This window comes from Haliaeetus albicilla, chromosome 7 (genome assembly GCF_947461875.1).
Source record: "Haliaeetus albicilla chromosome 7, bHalAlb1.1, whole genome shotgun sequence".
Taxonomy (NCBI): domain Eukaryota; kingdom Metazoa; phylum Chordata; class Aves; order Accipitriformes; family Accipitridae; genus Haliaeetus; species Haliaeetus albicilla.
In genome coordinates this window covers 6829384-6841584 of record NC_091489.1, presented here as the reverse complement: position 1 = coordinate 6841584, position 12201 = coordinate 6829384, and the positions used below count along the sequence as shown (strand labels likewise).

The following is a 12201-nucleotide window of genomic DNA, read 5'->3' as shown; positions in this document are numbered from 1 at the left end:
GAAGAATGTGCTGCCCAGGGAGGTGGTTGAGTCACCATCCCTGGAGATATTCAAAAAGCGAGCGGACAGGGTACTTCAGGATATGGTTTAGTGGCCATGGTTAATGGTTGGACTCGATGATCTTGAAGGTCTTTTCCAACCTAAATGATTCTATGATTCTAGAAGAAGCTGGATGACGATTGCGGTGGGGATACTTGATGCCGGTGGCAGTGCTGATGCTGATGACAATGCCCGGTGGCAGGGGAAGGGCCCCGGGGCCCGCCGGGCGGGGCTGGGCGGGGCCGGGCGGGGCCGGGCGGGGCGAGGCGGTGCCGGCGGGCGGAGCGGCAGCGCCCCCTGGCGGACCCGCCCGGGGCTGTCCCCCCGGCCCCGCCCCGCAGGCCCGGCCCCGCCCGCGGCGGTTCGTGCCCGGCCGCAGCCCCGGCTCCTCTCCCCGTGTCTCCCAGGGCGCAGTAATACACGGCTGCGTCCCCGCGCCGGGGCCAGGCGAGCCGCAGGGCGCTGGACCGGCGGTCTGCCGCCACCGACAGCCGCCCCGGCAGGTCCGGCAGCTCTTTGGACCCTTTGTGAACAAATGTGATGAATGCAGGGCCTCGGCCCGGGAGCTGACGGTACCAGTAGATATAGTCGTTGCTCTGTATGTTGGGGTGTGAGCAGTTGATGCTGATGGCGGTGCCCTCGGTGGTCTCTGCCGACGCCTCCTGCTGCACCTGGGCTCTGGCCACAGCCACTGCCGAGAAAGGAGAAGGAAAGACCAAAGATCACCAAAGATCGCGCAGCTCTGGTGGCTCTTTTCCCAGAGAAACAGTCAGGAACAGTGGCAGTGAGACAGAGCTGGACTGGAACGGATGGCGACGCGTGCCCATCAACAGGGATGGAGAGTGGTCCTGGGGCAGGTGTGTGGAGCAAGGGGAGAAGTCTGGGAGGGAATGTGAAATTGCTGCATGCAGAGTTAGAATGAAAGTCGGGTGCAGGGATGAACGGATGGATGGATGGATGGAGAGAGGGAGAGGAGACAGGAGAGTTGGGTGTGTTGCAGCAAAGGATGAAGGGTTGAATTCAGAAGAAGAACAAATGCTGAATGCAAAGGGGACGAGAGGATGTATGCAATAACGGTGTGGTGCAGGAAAGCAAACTTGTACCTAACAGACATGAAGGAAACGGAGAGATGAGAGAGGGGTCTCGGGGTAGGAAGAGGGCTTAACGGTGCTAGGTGCACGGAGAGATTGGTCAAAAGCTGGGTGCGTGGATGGATGGATGGGGAGAGGAAGAGTAGATGGGGAGACGGGTTGTTACAGTGAAGGGCAGAGGGCTACAGTCAGGGCAGTAAGACCTGCCAAATGCACGGGGGAAAGAGCAGGTGCCTGGAAGGGCAGGCGTACATGCAAGCAGGCTTGTACCCCCAGAGGTGATGGCAAAATAGGGAGAAGAGGAAGCGAGCGCTCGGAGGGTTTGGAAGGGGGACGAGGGATGGCAGAGAGGCAGGCAGGGGGAAGGACACGCTGAAGAAGGAGAGGAACAGCCCGGGCACAGCCCCCGCCCCCGTGCACCCCCGCCAGCCCCGCGCACCCAGGAGCACCGCGGCCAGCGCCGCCAGCGCCGCGCCCCGGCACCGCCGCATCCCGCCGCTCCGCCGCCCGCGCCTCGCTGCCCCCCGCCAGCCCCGGCTCTCTGCTCCGGCCGCGGCGCCTCCTCTCCGCCGCCTCCGCCAGCTCCGCCCCGGGGCTGAGCCCTGCGCCGGCGCCGCTCGGGGTCTCGCCCGGGCTGCGAGGGCGCAGGGGCTCTGCACGGGCACCACTTTGTCTCCTGGGCAATGCCCTCTCCCGCTCCTCCGGCAAGGACACCTCCCCAGCAAGAAGCAGCCCGCGCAGCGCCAGCAGCAGCCTGGCACAGCAGCAGGGCCCTGACCCAGGAGATGGACCCGCTTCCCGGAGCTGTCTCCGAGCTCAGGGGCTGCCAGCAGCAGCCACTGGTTTCCTGCGGCTGGCAGGGAGGAGGCTGAGAGCCTCCCTCCCTTCAGCTGCCTCTCTGCACTCCCGGCACAGTGCCTGAAAGTTGTGCTGTGGCCAAGGGGCTGGGAGGACACATGTGCCCATGGCCGTGCAGGGTTCGGGGCAGGGGAGAGGGGGAATCACTGAGTCAGAACGCAGGTCGGAAGGCACCTGCAGAGGTCATACGGATCAACTCTTGGAACAGTTCATGTTGGATCAGGCTACTCCATGATGAATATTACAGAAACTCCCAGGGTAATCCATTCCTGTTCTCATTCTTTCCTGTAGCCTGTTGCTTCACTGGAACTCCCCATGTTCCAGCAGCTGGTCATTGCCTCTAGTCCTGCTGCAGAGCACTTCCAGAGCCTAGGTTCATTTTCTCCATTTCCTCCAAAAAAGTAGTTTTAGACCACAAGAAGGTGTCCCCTGAGACGTGTCTTGTCCAAGAGGAGCAGGCTCTGTTCTCTCAGCCTCTCCTCGCATGTCATGTTTGTCAGCCCCCCTAACTGACTTGGTGGTCTTTGTTGGGCTCGCTTCAGTATGTCAATATCCTTCTTGGACCAGGGAGCCCCAACCTGGATGCAGTACTCCAGCTGTGGTCTCTCAAGGGCCAGAGGGGCAGGGTCACCTTCCTGGACCTGCTGGCAACACTTTGACTGACACAGCTCAGGATGCACTTGGTCCTGTTTGCTGCAAAGGCACGCTGCTGTCTCATGTTCAGCTGGGTCTCTCCTAAAGCCCCACGTCCTTTTCTATGGATCTGCTTCCGAGGCAGGCAGCTGCCAGCAAGCATGACTGCCTAGGCTGGTTTCTCCCTCAGATGCAAAATTTTGCCCTTGCTCTGTCTGGCCTTCTTGAGGGTCCAGTCAGCCCATTTCTCCAGCCTGTCCAGGTCCTCTAAACAGGAGCCGTGTCTGACAGTTACGGCCCATTCCCCCTGCTGGGTGTTATCCGCAGACTTGCTGGGAGTTCCCACTCATGACACTCCTGACAACATTAAAGAGTATTGGTCCTACTGCTGATCCCGACTACTACACCCCACTCATAAGTGTTGGCCAGCTGGGCTTTGCACCGTGGTCACAACTCTCTGAGCCTGGCAGTGCAGCCATTTTTCCACCCACCTTGTCATCCTCTAACTGAACCCATGCGTCTCCAATTTGGTCATCAAGGAAGTACGGGAGAGGCTGTCAAAGGTCTTGCTAAACTCTAGGTACACACCTCCCCTGCCCTTCCCTTTTTCCACGGTGCCTGTTACCTGACGAGGAAGCAATGAGTCTGGCGCTCAGATGCAGTAGAGCCTCAGCTCAAAAGCAGACCCACGAGGAGGGGAATCAGCCCTGGCTGAGCTCTCCCAGCAGAGCTGCCTGGCACTGATCTCACCGAGGTCACTAAAGGGAAGGGGGAAAGCCCGTGACTGCACTTGACTGCGCTGAGTCCAAGATGGTCCTGGCCTCAGGCTGACAGCCATTCAGGCAGGGAGATGGGCTCAGAAAATTTACCCACTGTGCACAGCCCTTGTCAGAAAGAGGGTCTGTTCTGGACACCCCTGTGGGACAGCAGCTGGCTTTGGGGGATGCGGTGTCGAATCCAATGCCCCTTCCTTCCCAGGGGCGGTTGCTGGGCTCTCAGACTGAGATTCCAGTGTGGGGCAGGAAGGTCCTTGTGGGCTGAAGTCCAAAGCAGTCACCAGTTCTTTGCCTTTCCTGTGCAGGCCACAGGGTCTGTCCTTCCACTCACAGCACAGGGATATCAGGATCCGTGTTCCTTTCATTCAGTACCTGTTTGATCCAAGGTCTCAGTCCCTGCCTGACACAGCACCAGGCCGATGAACTGCACATTTGGCCTTGACACGGACATGAGAGTGGTCGTGCACCACCCCAGACACCAATGACCCTGCACTGGAAGCAGATCCACTCAGGGATGGCCAGCGCAAGGTCAGCAGGATTCCTCAGCCTTTCTCCTTCCCCAGAAAGCAATCCCCATCCTTTTGAACTCTTGCGCTGGGGAGAGCTGCTGTGTCCTGGCCTGGAGAGGCAGGCAGAGAGCACTGCCAGCCATGCTGAGGTATTCCCAGTATTGTTTCCACTGAATTAAACTGTGGATCAGAACTGGTGTGAAACCATCCTTGTTGGGGCCTGAAATCAGCAGCAGCGGAGCGTGAGCTTTGGAGGGGCAGGGAAAGGAGGGCTCAGGAGACAGTGGCTGCATTTCAGTGCCTCTTCCCTGGACAGTTCTCTAGCAGTCTGGTGCCATCACCACTCAGCTGCACTCAGGCTCCTCCTGACCCTGGGAACCTGCTGCTCTGCGGTGCTCCTGGAGAAAGCAGTGGAGAGTGTCCCTGCCATGAGCAGCATATTCCCTCGTGATGAGGGACACACAAGGACACACAGACACAGGCTTATGCACACCAGCTTGGGATTGTACACATAAATATGCTCCGACGTGCATCCACACAAAGCCGGCTGCTTACAAGTACACACAAGACAAGAACACACGCAAGAACACCATGAACCATGGACCGTGCTGAGGACCCCTGGGGACTGGGCAGTGTTAGGCAGGAGGGGGTCAAAACCTAGGAGCACAACGCACACACCTGGGGAGGCAAGAACAAGAATGGACCATCAGGTTGAGCTGAGGAGGGAAGGAAAGACCAGGACATGGCACGTCCTCATGCACGGGAGGCCATGGTGTCCAGCTGAGCATTGCTGGAGCTCCTTCCTGAGAATGACACTTCAAAGAGCCCCAACAGGGTGAGCCAGGCTAATGTCACTTGCCTGCTCTGGACCTGTCCAGCGCTTGAGCTGCGTCTTCTGCCTGCACTGCTGCATTCCTGCCTTAAAAATCCTGGGCCTTTCATCCCGCTGCTCAGAAGAAGCCTTCTTTGGGGAATGGGCATGGAACAAATCTGGAAATGAAAAGGCAGCAGTGCAGGAAACTAAAGCGCAGCCCATATCATTAGCTGCGATGGTTTGCATTGAAGATGAGCTTGTCAGAAAATTGTTACCTCTGCCTCTGGTCCTGCAGCAAAGAAGGGCAGGTATAAAAGGCAGCCCAAGTCCCTGCTCTCTCATCCACTCCTCTTGCCTCCTTCTCCTTGGGAACCAGGTGAGTCTGAAGCCCCTTCTCCTTCTCTTCCAAAGTGAGATCTCTCCTCGATGGACCTCTCTGTTGATACTGGCTCTGGCCTGTGCTGGGGTTTGGATCTTCTTGTCCTGAGAGGGGGAAGCAGGGAGAAGGACTACTTAGAGGGAGGCTGGGACATGGTCGAGGGGCGTTTTGGTTTAGGAATTAGGAGAGAGTCTCCCTGGGTCAGGCAGTTCTTTGTAGGGCAATGAAGACTGCGTGTCTTCTGGCCAAGCCTCCAGCTCCCCACTCATTATGGGCCTTGGCTCCTTTGTGACAGGGTAACCAGGCTGCTCCTCAGTCACCCTTGTGCTCTACTTCCTCCCTGCTTCTCTCCCAGGTGCACCTCCAGCCCCACGACATGTCCTGCTACAACCAGTGCCTGCCATGCCGGCCCTGCGGCCCGACCCCGCTGGCCAACAGCTGCAACGAGCCCTGTGTCAGGCAGTGCCAGAACTCCACCGTCGTCATTGAGCCCTCTCCCGTGGTGGTGACCCTGCCCGGCCCCATCCTCAGCTCCTTCCCGCAGAACACCGTTGTGGGCTCCTCCACCTCCGCTGCTGTTGGCAGGATCCTCAGCTGTGATGGAGTGCCAATCAACTCCGGGTGCTGTGACCTCTCTGGCATTTCCAGACGCTACTAGGCAGGAGGTGCCCCATCTCCAGACAAAGATGCTGCAAAAGCCCCAGGGTGACACCTTGAGGAACTCAGAACATGGTGCTGGGCAGAGGATCCGTCTTTTGGATGCTGTTTTCAGTATACCTGAATGGTTTTGCCTGCCTTTCCCTTTTCTTTTTGCTGCCTATCCCCTTGCCCACACCATCTCCCCAACACCAACCTGGTAGGGACCATCTGTCTCCTCTCCCTCCACGGGGCAGGCATGATGCAGGAACTTCCCCGTGGCCAAGGACTCCAGACTCTCGGCTGTCCCCAGCACTCCCTGCACTTCTGTCCTCCACTTGGAGTGAACTCGTTGCCCTCTTTTGACTCATTAAAGCTCTGCTGCATTCAAGCCTTGCCTCCCTGTGGTCCTTCCCCCTGTGGACACTTGCCAAGCGGCCAAAGCAGAAGGATGTGGCTGTGGGGTGGATGGGGGAGGTGAGAGCACAAGGAGACTCTTCTCCATCCACAGAGGAATGAGAGGCTCCACACCCTGCAGTGGATCCTCTTTGGGGCACTCTCTCATGGAGCTGAGGAAGTCATCCCTGGCTGCTCTGCTGCCTGTGACGATCAGGCCTTGCCCTGCTGTGCCTCTGCCCACAAACATCCAGAAAGGCAGGAGGCCCTCAGGGGTCAGCAGCCACATGACCTCTTGAGGAAGAGTGTTCCTCTTGCTATGGTTGGAGCTGCACTGGTCTGACAGGGGGTGGTGTTGAGTTCCGGAAGACGATTTGCTTTGCGGAATGGGAAGAGGGCTAAAGAAGGGAACAGCCCTTGGGATGGCCCATAGCTGCTACTCCACCTTCCAAGTTGTCCATGAAAATCCTTCCTTTCTTTTATCTCATGCAGAACCATTATGTGGATGGAGCCTCACATGACTGCTTCCCCTCACCGCATGCCATGCAGCGTCAAGCATGAAGTGCTGGATGCCCCTGCCCTCCAGCCACACCAAAGCTCCTCCTTCTTTTCTACACCACACAAGGAACTGGGCTGTTTAGTGATCTCTCTGCCACCGTTGTTTTACAGGGCATGGGACAAGGGGGACAGGACATCTCTGGTACTTCCAGCCATAACAACACTGCTCTTCTATGCTTCCTCTCTTTGCTTTATGTGTCTGAGGCAGATTGACCTTGGCTGGCTGCCAGGTGCCCACCAAGCCGCTCCTTCAGTCCCCTCCATCAACAGGACGGGGGGCGAAATACGATGAAAGGCTTGTGGGTCAAGATAAGGACAAGGAGATTACTTACCAATTGCTGTCATGGGAAAACCAGACTTGACTTGGGGAAATTAATTTGATTTACTGCCAATTAACTGCAAGAGAGTAGGATAGTGAAAAATGAAACAAACCTAGAAGCAAATTGCCCCCACCCCTCCCTTCTGGCCAGGCTCAACTTCACTCCTACCTAACTCTTCCACTTCCTCCCCCCAAACAGCACAGGGTGATGGGGCATGGGGGTTGCGGTCAGTTCATACTGCTTCATCTCTGCCGCTCCTTCCTCCTCATGCCCTTCCCCTGCTCCAGGATGGGGTCCCACCCACAAGACACAGTCCTTCACAAACTTCTCCAACATGGGGCCTTCCCATGGGCTGCCATTCTTCATGAACTGCTCAAGCATGGGGCCTTTCCATGGGCTGCAGTCCTTCAGGAATGGGCTTCTCCAGTGTGGGTCACCCGTCCAGCTAGAAAACCTGCTCCTGTGTGGGCCCCTCTCCATGGGCCACAGTTTCTACCAGAAGCCTGCTGCAGTGTGGGTTCTCCACAGGCTGCAACTTCCTTCAGGCCATCTCCACCTGCTTTGCTACGAGGTTCTCTGTGGGCTGCAGAGTGGATATCCGCTCCGTCGTAGTCCTCCATGGGTTGCCAGGGGACAAGCTGTGTCACCATTGTCTTCTGCAGGGCTGCAGGGGTATCTCTGCTGTAGCTCCTGCAGCACCTCCTCCCCTTCCGTCTTCACTGACCTTGGTGTCTGCAGAGTCGTTGCTGTCACTTTTCTCACTCCTCCTCTGGCTGCTGCACACTGCTTTTTCCCCTTTCTTAAATATGTTATCACAGAGGCACTACCAATGTTGCTGACGGGCTCAGCTTTGGCCAGCAGCGGGTCCATCCTGGAGGCGGCTGCTACTGGCTCTTTCTGCCATCTTCTCACAGAAGCCATCCGTGCAGCCCTTCAGTACCAAAACCTTGCCAGGTAAAGCAAATACACTGTCATGACTCTTGTATTGTTATTTTGTGCAGAAACTCTTTTGCCTATCTTGGCTGCAAGATCAACTCAGCCAGCTCAAGGTTAACAGAGGAGGCTGCAGCCAGCTCCCTCTCACTACAGGCAACTACACCACCTGTACCTGCATGCAAAAGACAAGAAGAAACAAGGCCAGCACATCAATTCAAACTGGGGAAAAAAGAAAAAGAATGCATGGAAAATCACAGGGTAGCCAAACCATTTTTTCCAGCTGCTCTGTAATGTAAGGTTGCGTCTGCACTTCTCTGCCTTTGGAAGAGAGGGCATTTACCTTAAAGTGAGTCTAGAGACAGGTTCCCTACTACATCACTTCTGATGTCCCAGCCTCAGTGTCTGTAGCCAGAGGGGAGTCTGCCTTGTCCCAGACACACACCCTTCTGCTGCCACATGAGTGTGTCACTGTGCCACCGCTCCCTTTGCAAGGGCAGGGGCTGGTCCCAGACCCTTGAGGAGATCACCAAGGTCCACTGGGACCTTCTAGCACTGGAGGATTTTTCTTCTTTTCCTTGTAACATGGGACTTCTTTGCGGGGGGAGGGCAGGAGAGCATGAATGTGTGTGACCGGTCTGCATGTACATCATTGTGTGGGCACAGGTGTGTGTATGGGTGTGCTTTTGTGTGTGTACAGCTGTGTGGAGGAGCAGGACATTTCCTGGTTTGCTTGTGCCCGGCCGTTTTGCCCCTGAGGCAGATGCTGAGGTGCTAAAACCCACCCGTGGTTCCCAGGGCCTATGATGGTGAGGCTTTCCCCAACTGCCTGAAGATGGCGTCATCTGCCTCCTCTTCTTGAGCACGAGGTGTGGAGCAGGCTGTGCTGGTTTTGGCCTGGACAGGGTTAATTTTCTTCATAGTAGCTGGTATGGGGCTATGCTTTGGATTTGTGCTGAAAACAGTGTTGATAATTCAGGGATGTTTTCATTATTGCTGAGCAGTGCTTACGCAGCATCAAGGCCTTTTCTGCCTCTCACACCACCCGTCCAGTGAGGAGGCTGGGGATGCACAAGAAGTTGGGAGAGGACACAGCCGGGACAGCTGACCCCAACTGACCAAGGGATATTCCATACCATATGATGTCACACGCAGCATTTAACACTGGGGGAAAAAATTTCTTCCTTGCGTCCAATCTAAACCTACCCTCTTTCAGTTTAAAGCCATTGCCCCTTATCTTGTCCCTACAGGCCCTGGTAAACAGTCTTTCTCTCTCTTCCTTATAAGTCTCCTTTAAGTATCGGAAGGCCGCAAGAAGGTCTCCCCAGAGCCTTCTCCTCTCCAGGCTGAACAACTGCACTTCTCTCAGCTTTCCCTCATAGGAGAGGTGTTCCATCCCTCTGACCATTTTCATGGGCCTCCTCTGGACCTGCTCTAAAAGATTCTACAGACTCTTCCCACAGTCACTGAAGAGACATCAGCTCACACACGGCACTTATGCCATCCCAAGCAGACATCCATGGTAAACGAGACAAGTCATCTTTCTGGAGACACTGATCCTGTAATTGACCAGTCGTGGCCTCTGAACTGCCCAGCTAGCATAAGCTCACAGCAAGGCCTGCATACCTGGTCACGTGCGCATGGCTTGCTTCATCATGCGATCAGAAGTGAACCCACAGGCTGTCCTACCAGAGCCTACAAGCACCTCCAGCCCATGGCTAAACCCCATAGCCACGTCCACGCTACTCAGGGACAGACAGATAGCAGGGAAAGGGCTTTTGTGGGGGTGAAATGGTTTCAAGCTGGGCACATTACTCTCATCAACTGCACCTCCCACTCTCACCCACTGCAGATCAGTCTTCCCCCTGACTCTGTCAAGTCCAAGACTTGCGTGGTGGCTCTGGATAGTGTAGACAGCCTCTCTTGGGGTGTCTTGAGCCTTCTCAATTAGCTCTAGATGACTAGAGGTCTGGATGTGTGTGTGTGTGTAGTCTAAGCCAGCTGTTTAGTCTACCTTGAGTGTCCTTTACGGGACTCCTCCAGCATGTGAGCTGAGTCCTCTGCCCACGCTGACGTGTTTTGCTCCGGAAATGCTTGGGCCTCTCATCCTGTCACACAAAAGATGCCGTCACTGGGGAATGCGCCTGGCATAAAGCAGGAAATGAAACGACAGCAATTCAGGGAGCCAAAACACAGCCTATAGCATTAGGTGAGATGTTTTGCGTTCAAGATGAGCTTGTCAGAAAAGAATCACCTCTGCAAGGGATGCCTCTGGCAGCCTGGGGCAGCAAGGGTCCATGATAAAAGCCAGCCCAGCTCCTCACTCTCTCATCCACTTCTCTTGCCTCCATCTCCTTGGGAGTCAGGTGAGTCTCAACCCCCTTCTCCTTCTCTGCTTTCTCTAAAGGCAGGTCTCACCTCAACGGGCCTCTCAGCTGACACCAGCTTGGTTCTATGCCACATCATGGGGCTGCTTGTCACGGGAGAGGGAAGCGGGGAGAAGGTTAGACATGGAGGGAGGCTGAGGCTGTACTCAGGTGCCTTCTGGACTCAGGGCTAGGCAGTAGCCGCATGGGAGCTCGTGGCTCTTTCTGGGCCCTGGCAGGACGAGGCCAAGAAACCCTCAGACATCTCTGCACAGCCTCCATCTCCCGGCCCTGCATCTTCTTTGGCTCCCTCGTGGTGTGGTGACAGAATGCTCCTCACGCCTCCCCATGTTTTGCTTCCTCCCTGCCCTCTCTCCCAGGTGCACCTCCAGCCCCACGACATGTCCTGCTGTGACCAGTGCCAGCCCTGCCAGCCCTGCGGCCCGACCCCGCTGGCCAACAGCTGCAATGAGCCCTGCGTCAGGCAGTGCCAGAACTCCACCGTCATCATTGAGCCCTCTCCCGTGGTGGTGACCCTGCCCGGCCCCATCCTCAGCTCCTTCCCGCAGAACACCGTTGTGGGCTCCTCCACCTCTGCTGCTGTTGGCAGCATCCTCAGCTGTGACGGAGTGCCCATCAACTCTGGGTGCTGTGACCTCTCCTGCATCACCAGCCGCTACTGCGGTAGAAGGTGCCCCCCCTGCTAAAGATGCTGGCAACGGCCTCCGATAAGGACTCCTAGGAACCCAGAAGATGCTGCTGGACAGAGGATCAAAATTCATGCTGTTGTTTTCAGACTAGCTGGTCACCTCTGTCTGCCCTGCAAGGGCAGCGTGGAAGGGACAAGCCTGGGCTCTCTGAAAACATGGCCAATGTCTACCTTTCCTCTCTTCCACTCACCCTTTTTCTCTCTTTTCTTTGTTGTCTTGTGCTCCCCTCAAAGCCTGCTCTGAGGACCCCAGAAACCAGCCTGGAGTGACCTGCTAGGCTGTCTCCCTTTTGCCAGGCAGGTCAACAGATGGCTGGTGGCACCTCTGCCACAGGAAAAGGGGAACAGATTCTTGGCTGCTCCTGCTCCTTCCTGCACTGGGGGCCTCCCCTTGGAGTGACCCCATTTCCCTCTTTAGAGTCATTAAAAAATTGCTGCAACCCTACCTGTGCCCCTTGGGTGCTCTTTCCAGCTGCCTACTGACTGCTGAGGGTCAAAGCCATTGCTTTGGAGGGGAATTTGGTGGGGGCAGAGGGGGACCCTTCCTCACTCCTAGAGGCATTGGAGGGTGGGACACACTGCAGCGAGTCCTCTTTCGGGCAAGGCCTCTTGAAGCTGAGCGAGACAACCCTAGTTACTCCACAGCCAATGACCATCACGCCTTGCCTTGCTGCGACTCTGCTCAGAAATACTCCCTTGGCCCTGGAGCATGTCATGTGAACAGAAATCCTGACAACTGCTGTCCTCAGGAGAATTACTGTGGGCATGTGGGTAGTCCCAGGGATGTCAGCAGTCCCACAAGCTCTTGGGGAAGAGTGCTCCTCTTGCTTTGGCTGGAGCTGTGCTGGGCAAGGAGGCTCAGAAGACAATGTTGCCAAAGGATGGCAGGAATTGGGAAGGGGTAAATAGCCTTGGGGATGGCCCACAGTCCCTACTCTGCCCGCTCCTTCACTCCATCAGCCAATCGAGGGGTCATGGCCAGCACGCCTGGGCATGGGCAGCAGGGACAGCTTCCCTGTGCAGCCCTATCACCCTTCAGCACAGCATCTGGCATGGCCCACCTCTTGCCTACATGTGTAGGGCTGAGGTGTTCACAAGTTAGTATTGGTATCAGCTACAGCAGGCCACACACTGGAGTCCCCTGTCCCTGTGAACCAACCACCCCCTTGGGTGAAGGCAGGCCC

At 56.4% G+C, this 12201-nt stretch overlaps 2 protein-coding genes across 2 annotated transcripts; both read left to right on the top strand.

Moving 5' to 3' along the window:
- The first annotated feature begins 448 nt into the window (after positions 1-448).
- LOC138686039 (feather keratin Cos2-3-like) lies at positions 449-5757 on the top strand. Its single transcript, XM_069786849.1, has 2 exons — positions 449-896; positions 5455-5757. The coding sequence occupies exons 1-2, from the start codon at positions 849-851 to the stop codon at positions 5755-5757; spliced, it is 351 nt and encodes a 116-aa protein (XP_069642950.1). The 5' UTR covers positions 449-848.
- A 4451-nt stretch (positions 5758-10208) lies between these two features.
- On the top strand, positions 10209-11015 carry LOC138686040 (feather keratin Cos1-1/Cos1-3/Cos2-1-like). The gene is made up of 2 exons (XM_069786850.1): positions 10209-10308; positions 10689-11015. Exons 1-2 carry the CDS (start codon positions 10240-10242, stop codon positions 11013-11015), a joined length of 396 nt encoding a protein of 131 aa, XP_069642951.1. The 5' UTR covers positions 10209-10239.
- Positions 11016-12201: the final 1186 nt, after the last annotated feature.